The sequence below is a fragment of the Pectinophora gossypiella genome, chromosome 11 (genome assembly GCF_024362695.1).
Source record: "Pectinophora gossypiella chromosome 11, ilPecGoss1.1, whole genome shotgun sequence".
Taxonomy (NCBI): Eukaryota; Metazoa; Arthropoda; class Insecta; order Lepidoptera; family Gelechiidae; genus Pectinophora; species Pectinophora gossypiella.
Genome location: NC_065414.1, coordinates 15,141,786 through 15,159,986, shown reverse-complemented (window position 1 = coordinate 15,159,986; position 18,201 = coordinate 15,141,786). Strand labels below are relative to the sequence as shown.

At 38.2% G+C, this 18,201-nt stretch overlaps 1 protein-coding gene and 1 long non-coding RNA gene across 51 annotated transcripts in view; one reads left to right on the top strand and one right to left on the bottom strand.

Annotated features, from left to right (window-relative positions):
• LOC126370901 (uncharacterized) overlaps positions 1–18,201 on the top strand; it is a 309,102-nt gene that overhangs the window by 136,998 nt on the left and 153,903 nt on the right. The window lies entirely within an intron of this gene.
• Positions 2,327–18,201, bottom strand: part of LOC126370837 (microtubule-associated protein futsch) — a 201,532-nt gene continuing 185,657 nt past the window's right edge. For 35 of the 50 annotated variants that reach the window (XM_050015860.1, XM_050015864.1, XM_050015876.1 and 32 more), the window contains 2 exons: positions 7,305–18,161; positions 2,327–7,207 (listed from right to left, as the gene is read on the bottom strand). In XM_050015860.1, coding sequence (XP_049871817.1) covers positions 7,038–7,207; positions 7,305–18,161 — 11,027 coding nt within the window. In that variant the 3' untranslated portion in view covers positions 2,327–7,037. Of the gene's footprint in view, positions 7,208–7,304; positions 18,192–18,201 lie in introns of all 50 variants that reach the window. The other 15 variants (XM_050015896.1, XM_050015898.1, XM_050015862.1 and 12 more) reach the window with 14 other exon arrangements.

The following is an 18,201-nucleotide window of genomic DNA, read 5'->3' as shown; positions in this document are numbered from 1 at the left end:
TGCATTTATAATTATATATTTAGTAAATACTACTTTAGATAGGTGTGAAGAAGGTACCATAAGGACCCCTATATCACTACAATGGCGGGGTTGTACCACCAACAAAATGTTTGCACTTAGGTAAAGGGTTGCGCAATTGAATCTTCTTCTTATCGTGTGGTTTGTGAGGTGGAATATCAACCTCATCAAGCCTGGTGTCAGGGTTATTATTGCACCGTCAAAGGCCCCTGACATAGCTTATGTAACAATTACTAACTTACATCAGTAAGTAGTAACCGGGACCCACGGCTTAACGTGCCGCTGATTTGTAGACGGCAATCAAACCCCGCAGTGGAACAACGTGGTGGAGTACGCTCCATACCCTCTCTGGTTAATTGAGGGTAGGCCTGTGCCCAGCAGTGGGACGTTTATAGGCTGTTTATGTTATCAAATCCCGAATAATTAATATGTAATCCCGAATATTATGATAATTATTTGGATTTTTTTTTACGATACGGATAAACTTTAAAATAAATCTGTTTATTTTTTTTATATTACAAATTGTTTAATTCCATAGAGGTTGCATGAATTACCTGTGGAAACTGCTTTGTTGTTAAGCTACTTATATGTACTTATTTAAATCTATTATAAAACACAACTGTGTGTTTCCCAAATAAACTAAAATAAAATAAAACAATTTCCCGCTGGTGGTGCAACCATGGTGTCCTAGTGAGATGGAGCATTTTTTTTTACAATGACTTGTTGTTTTGCTGCAAATGGCATTAACTACTTGGCCGGACAAATACGAAGCGCTGAGGGTTCTCACCCGGAGAGATATGCCCTAAGTCTTGGTAACTATACTTTTTTATCAGTTCTTCTATTTTGTTAAACGATTCATTTTAAAAGGTAAGTAATAACCCAAATTATTAATAGGGTTTTATCTCGACGTTTCTACTGTCCCGTAGACCATGTAATTTAATAATATGAGTCGAAATGGATTCCAATCTAAACTAAGTTCAGTAGGCCATTGCTGTAAATGTATTGTTAATTATTATTTTAATGTTAGTACGTATGTAAACGTGAAGTATTCCAGTTGTGATTGTAGTATATCTACTTGAAAAAGTCAAAGCGATGCCATTATTAAATATGTTTTAAACAAATATATCTGCAGGTTTTATTTTCTATAGTGCCCGACCGAACTTTCGACGTAAATCGACAGTGGCCGAAATACGGTTTCAGTTTCGGTTTCGGCCCTTAGACTTTAGGTCGGACACTAATTTTCTATGTTAAGAAATATAACAAAAGAATATTTTTTTGTTAAGTATATTAATCGATAAAATTATCTCACCGCCGATAACATGGGACTTAAACATAAGTGCCGGGGAGTGGGTGTATTCACATCTTTGCCTACCTCCTCGGGGATACAGGCGTGATGTTATGTAAAAAGATCGTTAAGATATTAAAAACCATCAAATGTGACAAAATAAATATTGCATTTGATTCTTGCTTCATTTTTGCATTAATATTTTTCTACTTTATTTTTATTCGCACGAACTAATAGGTAGCATGACGAATTTGTTAAAAACATCATAGAAGGAAAGAGAGGACGGGGAACACCAAGAAGAACTTACATGGAACAGATTAAAAAGAAGCTGAACGTCTTGTTTATAAGGAAATGAAAGAATTGGCCTTTGATAGATAAGAATGGAGAATGCTATGAAAGGTGTTCAAACACTATCCGCATATTTTATTCGAACTTCACGTGACTTCCTTTCCTTGTCCTCTTCGCACACATGCATTACGTCGCTGCGCAAGCCAGAGGCAAGATAGAGGATTAGTTCTATCCTATTGACGATAGGTGGCGGTAGCGCTTCGTTAAAAATAAAGATGGTGAGAATCCGTTGCAAACGCGCGCGCTATTTCGATGAAATATGTTATTTATGCAAAAAACGTCATTTTTTAGTCTCATGTATATACTTTTCGATAGTTTTTGTGCGTGATTCACTTCGTGGTACTATGGTATTGTGTTGTTTATAGTGTGTTTGGTTGTCGCCGGCTGAGAACGACCATGCCGCAAGAAGACCAAGGTACTGTGCTTTTGTTTCATCTTTGCGAACTGTTTGATATTAGGGTAATGTCGTAATATCCGGGCCAACTTATGACGTATTATATCAATATGAACCAAATTATTTTTGTCATTTTTCTAAACGCAGTGTACCTACCTACTTATAATCAAAAAGTTTTTCTTCAGGTACCCACAATTCAAAAAGATTTATTTAGATCTAGTAGCAACTAAAATAAAGTAACTATGATTTTATTTAGAGTGACTTTTGAAAGGAAAGATTAATTGTATTTTGAAATACTTTTTATTTTAATGACTCTTACACGTTCACCAAACACGCTGAATGGAGAATAGCGACATGACTGATAGATACAATTAATGGTCTTAATTTTTTTTTGTCTTTTTTACGTTTTACATTAGTACAATAATCGTTATAAATACCTAATCGGCCCAAGTAGGGGCTTACATCATTATTTAAATTATTAAACATTATTTTAACGGTATACCCAGAATGCTTCAAAATAAATAATTATATCGAAATAATATTTATGACTACTGTTTTACAGTACGAAACACTGTGTTAGGGCTTACGTTAGCACACATAGAAAGCTAGCGCCTGATTTGCCTGTTTTCTATGGTAGTGTGACTGACTTGCGCAAAGCACAGTGTTCCGAATGCTAACCCTAATAGTCCAAATATTATTATGTTACAAATTTCACAAAAAATAAGTCTTAAAGGTGCTGGATTGGTATTCCAGTTTCGCATTTGGATCTTGAATGTTTTTGAACGATTTTTGCAAGTATGTATCATCGTCATACAAATGTAAAACCAGAATACTGTAGTTGTTGTAATCAGTTTTATAAATAACAAACATCAATCAGTCTTGGACCATTAAGCGTGTTACAATTTTCTATGTAAACATTTACTAGATCCTCTTAGGCGATTTTTTGCCTAGATTTAGGTTTAAGTAATTATTTTCATAGAAAACTCTCAAAACGTCTGTTCACGTATTCGCCTAGCACTTCAGTTCATAGCACCACATAAGCTTGTACATCTCTATACCTACTTACCCATAACTCTACTTGGCTTGTGTAGATGATTTTACTTTCACCAATATAATAAAAGTTGTGAAAATCCTATATTTCTGATTTACTGTTTACTGAAGGTCAACTTTTAAAGGTGCCTACTACTTGTCTATTGTCTACTTGTTTATTCTGACACCAGGGTTGATGAGTTTGGTATTGCACCTCAACCCACACGATAAGAAGACTTGTTTATTGCTTTTATCGTTGTCAAATCATATTCTTTACTATAGTATTAACTATGGCGAAGACAACCTAAATCAGTAGGTAACAACAATATTTGCCTTCTCTTTTTAAAAGGATGATAGTTCAAAGGATGAGATAAAGTATACAAAAGATAGGTTTAAAGTTTGTTGAGCAAACGACACTCACGCGCAGCTTTCCCTAATGATCGATAGAGATGATGTTAGTAAAGTCATCCACACATACCGAGTATACATAAACAAAGCAACAAGCCAATTCCTTCTCAATTTTCCAAATAATTTTTAAGTATACGTATAGTTCCACTGAGAAGCATTTTGAGTCAAGTCAGAATTTGATATTGCCATTAATAATTTAGCAGGCGCAGAGACGTGAAAGGTGGTTGTTATAATCTCATAGTTATGGTAGTAATTATTACTGCTTTTACATGTTTAGTAGACAATTAAAATGCTTACTGAATATTTTATATAAAATTAATTGGTTAGAAGGTAATGTATCTATAAATGACATCTAACTATCTCAGTGGAAGTCATTACTATCTTCAATCTTATTTCAAAAACGTAATTAGGTATTAGTTATGACGCGAGTTTTATACATTTATCGAACTCGATAATTGTATATCACGAGCGGTGATTATAGTAAAGTATAGAATTGAGATCATACACAGACTACTGATATGTTTAACATTGATGTCCACAGTTTATGCTTCACTTTCGTTCGTGATATTTACGATCTCATATACAGATTTAGAAAAATATTTCACAATAGCAATGACGTCATCAGAATCTCCATACGATCTCACTCCACATTAATTATTTGGCAGTAATTAAAATTATGACACAGTTCTGATAGAGGCCACGGCCGGAAGAATACAACATTTAATAATTTCAATAATGATTTATTTCACAGAGCTATTGATGTTCACTAAGCTGATACAATTCTTAATTTTAATAACATTTTTAATATTCCTAATAATATGCATTAATTAGAGTTCTAGCTATAAAATACATTAGTAAATTTTTGGGTTAGGCTTTAGAGCCAGCTAAATTGTGGATGCTGGCTGAAAGTAACACGAAGCCTGGTATTAAAACTATTGAGAACGTATCGAAGCATCTTCAGCGCTCGTCGGCGGCCGTCGGCGCCGATGCGGACTTAGAATGTAATAAAAGTGGCGAGGGAAGCAGGCAGGCTGACAGCGGTCTGTGACTGGTCGGAAGCTCGGGCGGTTCATACTACAGATTTGTAAACGCTCGTTGCCCGCGGGCAATACTGTGCTGAAACATGACCGCCTGTTGCGCCATCTGTTATCCTGATCCTAAAGGAATCAAAGGCAGTAAAGATAGCGCAACATTCAGCGTCCTGTTCCCACATTTTATTGCACCGCAGCCAGCGAATGTTTAACGTTACTATAGATAATCTTCAATTCATTAACGATATTGTAAGTGTATTAAGTAAATATTCTAAGTAAGCATCGACCCCGATTCCGTCTCTCAGATGTTCATTCTTCTCCCTGTTTAGTCCCATCCAAGTATCTAAAGCATTAATTTATACAAACAAACATAATTATTATTGTGCTCACATCAATCCACACAGATAAACACATACTATATTAATAATAATGTTCACTATAAAATAAATTCTCATTCGTACTTTTATAAAGTATTACACAAAAATAAATATAGGATACGATATTTTATGTATTTGTTAACATTTTTAGTTTTATTTTTAATGTTATACGTTGTGCTGGTGCGTTCAGAGATACAAATAGTTCCGCTATGTAGTACTTACGAGGATGTGGCGAATAAGCGATGAGCACGAGTGATGTCGGCTTAACACTATGGATGACTTTAAATTAATTGACTCATAATTCACACTTGACATTTTGGCAAACAACAAAATGGAAACCAACAAAAGTCAAACGAGAGAAGCTCTGTCTGATGCAGCTTACTTACTAGATGGTAAGTAAATTAACATTATGATCGTATCATTATCACATTCACTCACATCACTCGAACAAACGATTTCAAATTGTAAAACAAATCATCGTCTAATGGAGTTACTTCATCTATAATTACATTGAGGGTTCAGTTTTTGGAAATGTTAGAACTACAACGCAGTTCATATAGGAACGAATAACATGACTCCGACGGCGACGTCGCAAGTATTTGGGTCATATCGACTAGAAATTTCAAACGTAACGTTATAATATACCAAACAATAAATTGCCAATTATATTTTAAAAATTCAGAGATTCATTTATCACTTTCAAGAGTCATCAAATGAGTTAAATTTATATAACGTTATATCTATGCAATAAGAACCTTTGCCGCAACAAGCAAACAACTCAAACATAGGTAAATAGAGTATTCCATCTGTAATAATAGTTCTACTAAAACATTTATTTATACGGGTTTAAGCTCTCTATGGTTTTAGGCTCATTGTTTATCTAGAAAAACAGAGATCACTTCGTCTTCGGCCATACGATTGACCCTATATCGTCATTATTAACTGGTTTCATCGAGGTCTGTGTCGCAGGCTGCTCGCTACATACGCCAACAAACTTAAGAGTGCAGGTTTTCCTAATCATCTTCGCATATGTATCGAGTGTCCTTTAATTTATTTTCATTATTTGCAATATATTATTTCAAAACATTGATTATTTGTGCTTCAAATACAAGAGTCAATCGTGCCGTACTGTCTACTATGAAATAAGCTCAAGTTAAATAAGGAAAAATCTTAGTTTAAGTCACTTATTACTTTACTCCTCAGCTTAATGAGGGTAAGATGAGAAGTCATCTTTGTCGTTCTAGAATAGAGTAATAACAGTATTTACGTCACTTCTAACAAATATTATACCCAGCGCAAGCGCGCTAGCTCCTCGAGCTACTTCATTATCTTTAAGAACGTCTTCATAAGACAATTATTTAATATATTTAAACTCTGATCATAAAAAGTATATCAGGTATTATTAAAGTATGTCAGTGTTTATCGAAAGTCGTATCTCTATCAAACCGTATAACACGTCCTTGGTAAAAAAAGCATTTGCTAAAACATAAAAGTGGCCGTGCTCGCTAATTTTTGTATAAGTAGTAATATTTTTTCAAAAGTTCACAATGCGATAGCAAAATAATTGTTTAATTTTGATTATCTCAAAAGCGGTGTTTTGGCTAAAAAAAATGGACTGGTTACGCTAAAAATCGTGTATAAAAGCACTACTGATTGTATAAGACCAAATTCAAAAATACAGTCAGAAATATTTTTTAAATGGCATGTACTATTTTCAATGAAGCTACTAGAAACATTTTTAGAAAAAAATGGACGTTTCTGTTCTTAGGTCGAGAATTTGGTTATTGACTTTTCAATGGATGAGGTTAGGACTCGTCACTTCGGGATACAGTTCATCTGGCGACACTCACTGTGGAACACCAGCGGTCTTTGCTACTACTGGTGCCATTATGTCATTATTAACTACGATTTTTTATCAAACTCTTTTGCAGTCTGTTAACGTATAAATATCACATAGTCTTTCATTTCTATTTGCTAACTATCTCATGCGGAGTAGCGTACTCTCGGTGCAGGTATGCCGATGAATGTTCACGTCTTTATCACAGCCTGATTTTTTCCTACAACAACAACTTGGTTCCCGCATTCATTGGCATGGTCTGCGTTGAGGTTCACTTCTTCGATGAGAAGGCTACAAATAGACCCGACACCTAGAACTCGAGTCTGTAGGCCGCGCACGAGGTCTCGTGGTCCTGCAGGTTGATGGTGCAGCGCGACGCGGACGGCGATAGGTCAATCTTGTACTTCTCCAGAGCCTCCTCGTTCTCCGTCACCCAATAGCCAAGCACGTCGGTGTCGTACGTTGGGATTATAGTCACTTCTGTAAGTGAGAAACGATTAAATATTAGTTATTTTCTAAATCAGTGCGACAAAACTTCATAAATCGCCGAATTTGATACATAACACATCATACGTACCTAAATCCTTATCTTCCCAGGTCTTCTTGGCGTCTAGCAAGGCATTGTAGATTTCCTTTGAGGGTTCAGTTCCAGAGAATACATAGTACCGAGCTCGGACTCGCTTAAAGAATTCCAAAGCGGAGTAATAAGAGTTGCCGTGGTGAGGAACGTATGTCAGCTCTAAGTAGACTGGCGGAGGTTGAGGCTTTTTCTTGCTGGGGGACTCTGAAGCGCGACTCTTTGCCTCCTTGCTCTTTTCTTGGTTAAGTTTATTTTTATTTAGAACCATCGAGCTTGGTGCCTGTTTCTTTGGAGTACTCTTGCCATCCTGAGTAGGTGGGGCAATGGGACTCGGCAGGCCAAGAGGCTTACCCCATGACTCAATAGGGTCTTTAATAACAGTTGTTGCAGTTGTTGTTGTACTCGTATGTTCAGCCTTCTCAGATTTCTGGGACGATTCTTGTTTACTGCTACTAGATGACGAGATAGTCTCCGTCATTTTCTTAGATCCAGATTTAAGATCTTTTAATGTAATAGTACTTTCTTCCTTCGAAGATATTTGTTGGCTCACACTAGAATGACTTTGGTCGAGTTCGTATTTAGCAGTAATATTTGAAATTACTTCAGAACCACTAACCTTCTTGTGTTCTTCGATAGCTTTTTCGAATTGCTCATCAGCTTCTTTTAAGAAAGTAGCATCAGATTTACTGCTGTATTCAGATTTTATCTTTTCGTGGGTTAAAAATTCTTCAGTTAATTTAGTTATCGTTTTGTCTGTTTCATGAATTTCAGTCTTGGTATCGGAATGAGTGGATGATGTGCAAGAATCTTCTTCAGGTAATTGTCCGTAAATTGATGTGGACATTGGATCTTTGTGTACGGTGTCAGATTCGTATTTTTCAAATAACATTTCGTGGCTAGTTTCTTGTTGTTGCGGGAGCTTGGTATCTAACTCAAAGCTAAGGTTTGACCGAGGTGAGTGTGCAATTTGTGATTTTGTACTGCTAGGGCTCCCTTGGCCATCATCATCACTATAGTACATACCACTACTTTCTGTGCCCCACACATGAGCGGTTCTCGAACCTCTCGAGCTAATATCTGAAGGTGGTGATGATATACCAGGATGGTCTAAGTCGTCACTTGCACCGGATGAGCTACGCATGTCTCCAGTTCTAGACGAAGAATACTTTGAGGACTTCTCACTCTCTCCAGTATCAATTATCTCCTCATATTCTTCTTTAAATTCTGATATCGTAGTTTTGGTAGATTTTGTTGTTTTAGTTACACCGTCGCTGCCCTTGCTCACTGTTGTTGTTTCGACCGTGATTTTCATTTTCTCTGGGCTTATAACTTCTTTTGTTGTTACTACAGTAATAGTTTGGGTTATTTCATTGTCACCTTCTTTGATAACTTTGGTAAAAGTGTCAGTATCCGTAGTTATTTCGCCCACAGGTGATCGTTGTTTCTTTGGTTTTGCTTCAAGTTTTAATTCTTCTTTGGTTTTAAGAGGCAATTCTTCAAGTTTTGGCTTTTCATCTTTAACAGCGGGTTGCTTTTCTATTTCTTCTAACTCTTCTGGGGACCAATCGTCTAGGCCAGTACCCACAGGTAAGTAAGTTATTTGTGTACGCACGTCTTTGGTAGTTTCAACTGAGCCATCAGTCTTAGCATTTTCTGTAATCGTCTCAGTAACAGTTTTGACAGCAATTTCGTTGGATTCCGTATGTTTTAGTTCCTCTTTTGTGACATAAGTTGTGATTGTTTGTGTTATCTTTTGCCCATGCTCATTAATGACATTAGTTTTCTTATCCACCGAAGATTTTATCTTTCCAGTGGACGCTAGTCCCTGTAATGCAGCTTGTAAGTTACTATCAGTCGTCTTTTGGAATTCCGATATGGTAATTTTTACGTCTTTGGTGGTTTCAGTAGAACCATCAGGGTACTCATCAACTGTGGTGGTTTCCACCGTAGTCCTGACGCGTTTAATACTTTTTTCTGGACTAGCCAAAGTTTCCCGCTTTGTTTTAGTAGTGATTGTGCGTTTTATTGAAATAGAACCCTGTTGAATAGTTTCGTTCTTTACATCTGACTCTTCTGTGGTATCCTCCACAGTCTCCGAATCGTCGACATACGACTCTGGAGCCTCTATGTCTTCTTTATGCGCAGTCGGCGGAGTTTTTAAGAAAACATCAGCTATGGAAACTTTCTCACTCTTCTTAGTAATGACAGTCCCGTCTGGATGTTCATCTTCGATTATGGTTTTGACTGTTGTTTTAATTTTCTTTGATTTTATAGATGTATTTTCATATTCTTGTCTTATGGTAGTAATTGTGGTCTTTCTTATTATAGTAACACCATTTTCAGTTATTGTTTGCGAATCAGATGTGGTATGTTCGTCGGGTTTACTTACTTGAATAAATCCTTCAAGATTGTCACCGAAAGAGTCTATTCCATAGTCCGCGACAGAAACTCTTACGTCCTTAGTTACTTCAATGACTCCATTAGACAATTTTGTTTCAGTAACTATTTCTGTCGTAGTCTTAATCTTCTTTTTTGATCCATCCGTTGAAGAAAGTATTTCTTTCGTTGTTGTCGTAGTAATTATTTGAGTACATTCTTTTCCATCTTTCATGACAACTTTCTCTTGGGTATCAACATTAACAGTCTTGTCCTCCAGTTGTATGTAATCTTTTAGATCATGCCTGTATGTGTCATCTTCGACTTCAATATCGCTCACGGCAGTGCTCGTATCTACTGTAGTGCGAGAAGAGCCATCAGGATATTGATCGGTGGTAGTGACAGTAGTAACCGTTTTAATTTTTTTTGGATTTCCCTGACAGTCACAGTACTTGGTTTTGACAATTCTGGTAACAATTTTTCTCCTAATGATTATAGTATCTTCTTTTATTTCTTGAACTTCAACTGTTTCGCTATCTTCCGGCTCACCAGCTGGAGTCAATTCTTTAAGCACAGCCTGGACTTCAGTATCCTTTTCTGGTTCTGCTTCAGTTTTATCAATAGATTTTCTATCTATAGCAGTTTCAACTGGTGTGGCTACAAGTTTTTCATCAGCAATCGTCACTTGCTCACTAGTTTTTGTTATAATGGACCCATCAGGATACTCATCTTCTGTTACAGTTTTCACAGTGTTCTTAGTTTTTTTAGTCTTCTGAGAAATGTTGATGAATTCTTGTACTATGGTAGTTATTGTCGTCTTCCTCTTTATGATTGTGCCATTTTCAGTTATGGTTTCTGTTTTTGTCGTTATATCTTCTTTAGGCGTTCCCTCTAATTCATAACCGGCTAAACTTTCTTCAATAGTTTCATCAGTTGGTGTAGATTCTTCCTCGGCACTAATTGCGTTAGTGAGACTTTCATCAATTAACGATACTTTTTCACTTGTTTTAGTAACGATGGACCCGTCAGGATGTTCGTCTTCTATTACAGTTTTGATTGTAATTTTAATCCTTTTGGTTTTTTGAGAAACGTTGTGAAATTCTTGGGTGATAGTTGTTACAGTGGTTTTTCTTTTGATGGTTATACCATTTTCTATTACTGATTCTAAATCAGTTGTCGTTTCCTCTTTAGGTTTACCTACTGAGGTAAAACCTTCTAAGTTTTCTTCAACAGGCTGTTCACCATAGTCAGACATAGAAATTTTGACATCTTTTGTAACTTCCGTCATACCGTTAGGTAACGCTGTCTCAGTTATTGTTTCTACAGTTGTTTTAATTTTTTTCTTTGGCGAATCTTTGTGTGATAAGATTTCTTTTGTTGTAGTTGTTGTTATCACTTGCATGACACTTTTTCCATCAATGACAACTGGTTTTTCTTGTTTATCTACTTCTACAGATCTATCTTCTACAATGTTGAAGTTGGTCAGTTCGGACGTGTCAATAATATTTTCAGTATCTATATCTGATAAAGATGTGCTGTTATCAACTTTCGTACGAGAAGATCCATCAGGATAATTATCTGTAGTAGTGATGGTTGTTTCTGTTTTTAGTTTTCTAGGAGTACCAGAATTGTCAGCGTATTTTATTTTTACAATTCTAGTTAAAATTATCCGTTTGATGACCATTCTGTCAACTTCTACTTCCTCGGTGGTACTCTCTACACTCTCTTCAGGTTCACTGCAAATAGTGTACTCATTAAGTATCTTCTCAAGATTACTGCTAGAGTCACCCACAATTTCCTCGGTTTTTACCTCAACGTGTCTTTGTACATCTTTGGACCCATCCGGGAACTCTTTGGTGATATTTGTCTCAACTGTAATCCTAATCACTTGCATGTTTTCATCAACTTTTAAAGTTTCTTTCTTAGTCACAGTAGTGATTGTTTCCATTATATCAATATTATTTTCTTTGATTATTCTTTTTGTAACATCGGTGTCTATAATAGTATCTTCCACATTGTCATCACCGTCATCCGTTTCACTGACAAAACCTGTCTTTTGTTGAGATTCAGTTATATGTTGTTCTTTACTCACAAAGGAAGACTCTCGTTCATAAGATTTTTCTATGGATTCTCTACTTTGGCTGCTGGATATGGTATCAGACTTATCATCACTAGTTTCAAGGTAAACTTTATCTACCTTGCTATCTTTGGCGTACATATCCATTTGTGAGGTAGATCGTAGGCTGGAAGAACATTCTGAGAGTAAAGTTTGAGTATCTGTGGCAGTGCTTACTGTACCATCTGAACCTTTGCTTAATGTCGTTGTTTCTATAGTGGTTTTAACATTTTGTGGTGTACCATCTTCTCGGGAAATAATTTCTTTGGTGGTAACTGTTGTAATGGTTTGCGTGACAACATTTTCACCTTCCTTTATTATTTTAGTTACGGTGTCGGTCTCTGTTTTAATTTTCCCCATAGTCTGCATTAGAGCTATGAGGTCGGTATCTCCATCTACTTCACTTGTGGAAGTTCTTATTGTCTTTGGTACTTTCTCAGTTGATGTTGATATTTTTTGAGTCAAGACGTCATCACCTACGTGTACTACTTTAGTTATTGTCTCTTCGGTTCCATCAGATTTGTCATAAGTGACCTCACTTTGAACTCCATCCGAAATTTTTACATCCTGGAAGCTACTTGGTGTTTTTGGTAGTGGGCTAACAGGAACTGTTGGAGGCGTAGAAACTCGATCGACCACTAGTGATTCCAAGCCTTCAGTTTTGATTCCTTGTTGTACAGCTTCTTCACCAAAGGCCTTATGTATTGATTCCATAAGATGTACAGCACTGTCTTTCACAGATTGGTCGACAGATTGGTCAGTAGCTGTAGATTGGATTTGGTTAATATCAGTAGGTATACTGTGAACACCGGAATCCGATGTCTCCGATAATGGAATTTCTTCTTTTGGGGACCCTACATCAGACGAGGTTGATGCAATTTTCTTGGTTCCATCAGCTGGTACAGACTGCGTTACATCTACGTCTTTTAGCGTTGAGGTTAAAGATACATTATCACTGATGAATGTTTCCTGGTCTAATTTATGACTGCTTATTGACTGCATTGAACCATAACTAAGAGAATCATCTATATGTACTTGATCTTTCTCAGATTTCTTGTCGCCTTTTTCAGTACTTTCAAAACTATATTTTTCTTCTAGACTTACTTCTTTTGAAACATCTTCAGAACTACTACCGTGTACCAGGGTATGACTCATACTATCTTTGTCTGTGATGCCACTGTCGATGGTTGATATAGAGGATAATTTGTCCAATGTTTCTAAAGTGCTCTTGTACGACGTTTCTTCTTGATCAAGTATTGATCTCTTCTTTATTTCATGATGAGTTGCTTCGTTATTAGTTTCATCTAATTTAGTTACAAACACTCTTTCTTGTTTTAACATTTCTTCGGATTCCTTAGAAAGTATAGACATAGTTTCAGATTTTAGGTGTGCGATAATTTCACTCTGGGATTCCTTTGTCTGAGATGTTTTATAATCAACTTGACTATCTTCACTAAGCGATTCTCCATCCTCATACATATCTTTATCATCAGCAATGTCCCCGTCTTTAATCTGAGATGCTGACTTATCATGAATAACCTTTTCTTTTGACAAATCTAATGCAGATGTGATTACTTTTGCAGTAGATTCTAATATACTACCAATGCTTGAGTCTTTTTTATGGCTTACGCTTTTCTGCTCTAATAATGTTTTTCTTGTAATTTCAGAAGTTTTTTCATCAATTAACGTACCTTCTTTAGTTTTTACTTCTTCTAGGTCAACTTTTTTTGCTATATCACTTTCTTTTTCTGATGGTTGAGTTTTCTTAACTGATAACAGTTTGATATCTACTTCAGGAGAAATATCTCCATGTTCGGACTGTGAATCATCCTTACTCAGTTTGTCTTCCAATTGATCAGTAGCAGATTTTGACGAAGTGTCTTTGCTAGAAATAATATGTGACTTTGAGAAACCGTTTTCATAAATTTTCGTTGACTCGTCAATATGGCTTTCTTTCTTTGATGTTACTTCTTCAACGACATGATCTTTTTCGTCTACATCTTTTTCACTGTATTTTGAATCAGTTTCAAATTCTTTTTGCGTCACAGTCTTTTCAGGGGTTGATGTTTTATCTTGTACTTTCTCAGGGGTTGGTGTTTTATCTGAAAGTTTTTCAGGAGTTTCATCTTTCTTTTCAGGGCTAGAAGATTTGTCTTCTGGTTCTTCAGTGCTTGGGGTTTCCTCTTCAGGTAATACAGGGCTTTGACTTTTCATTTCAACCTCTTTAGGGCTCATAATTTTATCGTCTGGCATGCCAAGGATGAGAGATTTCTCTTCTGGTTTATCTGTTATTTTATCATCTGACTTTCCAGGTTTCTCTGCTTTTTGTTCTGTTTTACTTATTTCTTTAGATTTTTCGTTTACAGTCTTATCTATCGGTAACATTGAATGTATTTTCAAATTCTTTACTGAAGTAAATGTATTATCTTTTTCTTCATCGAATAAAGCAGGCGACGATGGACTTTCCGCCTCTTTTTCAACTGAAATTGGGCTTGAGGTAGTCAGATCCAAAGTCATTGGAGAGGGAATAACACCAGGAACTGTTACTTCTGAGAATTGAGTAACTGTGCTAGCTTTCAGTTCTTTCTCAACAGGACTAGGTGTTTTCATGTCAGTGGTTACACTACTTGTACAAGTCTTCTTATCAAGTATGTCTGATGGATAAATCTGCTTTATTGGTTGTTTGTCATCTGGTTTCTCAGATGTAGCTGCCTTATTATCTGTAGTCTCAGGTTTTACAGGAGTAGCTACTTTTAAATCTAATATCTCTGACGTATCTGTCTTTGTATCTTGTTTTTCAGGTGTGTCACCAGGTTTCTTAGGTATGGTGACTATGTCTTCTGATTTTTCTGGCGATACAGCCGCATCAACAGGTTTTTCCGGTGTAATTTCTTTGTCGTCCGCTTTTTCAGTTGTAAGTATTTTGTCATCCGGCTTTTCAGGTGTGGCTACTTTGTCTACCTCCTTAGGTTCCATTCCTTTCTCAGGTACATATACCTTGTCATCAGGCTTCTCTGGAATAAGTGATTTTTTGCCAGCTATTTCGGGCGTAGGTGCCTTCACGTCCAACTTTTCAGGGCTGGGAGCTTTTTCTATAGGTTTCTCAAGCGTAAATGTTTTGTCGCCGGGTTTCTCAGATAAAGGCGCTGATTTATCAAGATTATCAGGAGATGGCGTTTTTTCATCTGGTGTCTCAGGCGTATATGCCTTCTGGTCAAGCTTCTCAAAGGTAAGTGATTTTTCCTCAAGTTTATCTGGCGTAGGTGATTTTTCGCCAGTTTTCTCAGAGATACGTGCTTTCTCGCCAGGTTTCTCATCAACCTTGTGAGCCGTAGGTATTTTCTCCTCCGGTTTTTCTGGCATATGAGCCTTCTCGTCCAGTTTCCCTGGCAAAGACGCCTTTACATCAAGTTCTTCAGGTGTGGGTAATTTGTCTTTAGGCTTTTCTATCGCAAGTTCATTTTCATCTAGCTTCTCGGGTGTAGGCGCTTTCTCATCTAGCTTCTCTGGTGTAAATGCCTTCTCATCTACTTTGTCTAGTCTAGGTGTTTTCTCATCTAGATCCTCATGCATAAGTACCTTTTCTTCTGGGTTCTCAGGTGTGGGCGCCTTGTCATCTAGCTTCGCAGGTATAAACGTCTTGTCATCAAGTTTATCAGGGGTAGTCGCTTTGTCATCTAGCTTATCAGGGGTAGATGCTTTGACTTCTAGCTTATCAAAGATTGGCAGTTTCTCTTCTAACTTCTCAAGGATAGGCGCCTTCTCATCTAGCTTCTCTGGTGTGGACACCTTCTCATCTAGCTTCTCTAGTGTAAGCGCTTTCTCATCGGGCTTCTCAGGTGAGGGCGCCTTTTCATCAAGCTTGTCAGGTGTAGGTACTTTCTCGTCTAGCTTATCAGGCGTAGGCAATATTGCATCTAGTTTCTTTGGTGTAGACATCTCATCTGTTTCAGTTGTTTTCTGATCTGGCTTCTCAGATGTATGCTCCATCTCATCTAGATTGTCAGCTATAGGCGCTTTCTCATCTAGCTTGTCAACAGTAGGCTCTTTATCTCCTAATTTCTCAGGTGTCTCAGAAGACGCCTTCCCATATGGCTTCTCAGGTGTGAGCGGCTTATCATCAAGCATATCAGGGGTAGGCGATATGTCATCTAGCTTATCAGTGGTAGGAGCTTCAACATGTAGCTCGTCAAATGTAGGCTCTAGCTTCTCTGGTGTAGACACCTTCTCGTCTAGTTTCTCTAGTATAGGCGCTTTCTCAACTAGCTTCTCATGTGTAAGCGCTTTCTTGTCTGGCTTCTCGGGATGGGGCGCCATGTCATCAAGCTTATCAGGGGAAGGCGCTTTGACAACTAGCTTGTCAGGTGTAGGCGCCTTCTCGTCAAGCTTCTCAGGCGTAGGCACTGTTACATCCAGCTTCTCCGGTGTAGACGTCTTCTCATCTGTTTCAGGTGTCTTCTCACCTGGCTTCTCAGATGTAGGCGCCTTCTCATCTAGCTTCTCTGGTGTGGACACCTTCTCATCTAGCTTCTCCAGTGTAGGCGTTTCCTCAACTAGCTTCTGTGGTATAAGCCTCTTCTCGTCTGGCTTCCCAGGCGTCGGCGCCTTGTCATCAAGCTTATCAGATGTAGGCGCTTTATCATCTAGCCTATCAGGGATATGCGCTATTTCATCTAACATGTCAGGTGCAGGCACTTTCTCGTCTAGCTTCTCAGGCGTAGGAACTGTTGCATCTAACTTCTTTGGTGTAGACGTCTTTTCATCTGTTTCAGGTGTTTTCTCATCTAGCTTATCAGCTGTAGGCGCTTTTTCATCTAGCTTCTCTGGTGTGGACACCTCCTCATCTACTTTCTCTGGTGTAGGCGCTTTCTCATCTAGCTTCTCCGGCGTAAGCGTCTTCTGGTCTGACTTCTTAGGTGTGCGCGCTCTGTCATCAAGCTTATCAGGGGTAGGCGTTTTGTCATCTAGTTTATCAGGAGTAGGCGCTTTGACATCTTGCTTGTCCGTTGTAGGCGCTTTGACATCCTCCTTGTCAGGTGTAGGCGCTTTTTCGTCTAACTTCTCAGGCATAGGCACTGTTACATCTAGCTTCTCTGGTGTAGATGTCTTCTCATCTGTTTCCGGTGTTTTCTCATCTGGCTTCTCCGATGTAGGCGCCATCTCATCTAGCTTGTCAGCTGTAGGCGCTTTCTCATCTTGCTTCTCTGGTGTGGACACCTTGTCATCTAGCTTCTCAGGTGTAGGCGCCTTCTCATCTAGCTTCTCTGGTGTGGACACCTTCTCATCTAGCTTCTCTGGTGTAGGCGCCTTTTCATCTAGCTTTTCTGGTATGGACACCGTCTCATCTAGCTTTTCGGGTGAATGCGCCTTCTCATCTAGCTTTTCTGGTGTGGACACCTTCTCATCTAACTTTTCAGGTATAGGCGCCTTCTCATCTAGCTTCTCTGGTGTGGACACCTTCTTATCTAGCTTCTCTGGTGTAGTCGCCTTTTCATCTAGTTTTTCTGGTATGGACACCGTCTCATCTAGCTTTTCGGGTGAAGGCGCCTTCTCATCTAGCTTCTCTGGTGTGGACACCTTCTTATCTAGCTTCTCTGGTGTAGACGACTTTTCATCTAGTTTTTCTGGTATGGACACCGTCTCATCTAGCTTTTCGGGTGAAGGCGCCTTCTCATCTAGCTTCTCTGGTGTGGACACCTTCTCATCTAGTTTCTCTGGTGTAGGCGCCTTTTCATCTGGCTTTTCTGGTATGGATACCACCTCATCTAGCTTTTCGGGTGAAGGTGCCTTCTCATCTAGCTTCTCTGGTGTGGACACCTTCTCATCTAGCTTGTCCAGTGTAGGCGCTTTCTCAACTAGCTTCTCTTGTTTAACTACCTTCTCGTCTGGCTTCGCAGGTGTGGGCGCCTTTTCTTCAAGCTTGTCAGGTGTAGGCACTTTCTCGTCTAGCTTATCAGGCGTAGGTATTGTTGAATCTAGCTTCTTTGGTGTAGACGTTTTTTCATCCGTTTTAGGTGTTTTCTCATCTGGCTTTTCAGATGTAGGCGCCATCTCATCTAGCTTGTCAACTGTAAGCGCTTTCTCATCTAGCTTCTCTGGTGTAAACACCTTCTCATCTAGCTTCTCGGGTATAGGCGCCTTCTCATCTAGCTTGTCTGGTGTGGACACCTCCTCACCTAGCTTCTCTAATGTAGGCGCTTTCTCAAGTAGCTTCTGCGTAAGTGTTTTCTGGTCTGGCTTCTCAGGTGTGCGCGCCTTGTCATCAAGCTTATCAGGTGTAGGTACTTTCTCGTCTAGTTTATCAGGCGTAGGTATTGTTGCAATTAGTTTCTTTGATGTAAACGTCTTCTCATCTGTTTCAGGTGTTTTTTCATCTGGCTTCTCAGATGTAGGCGCCATCTC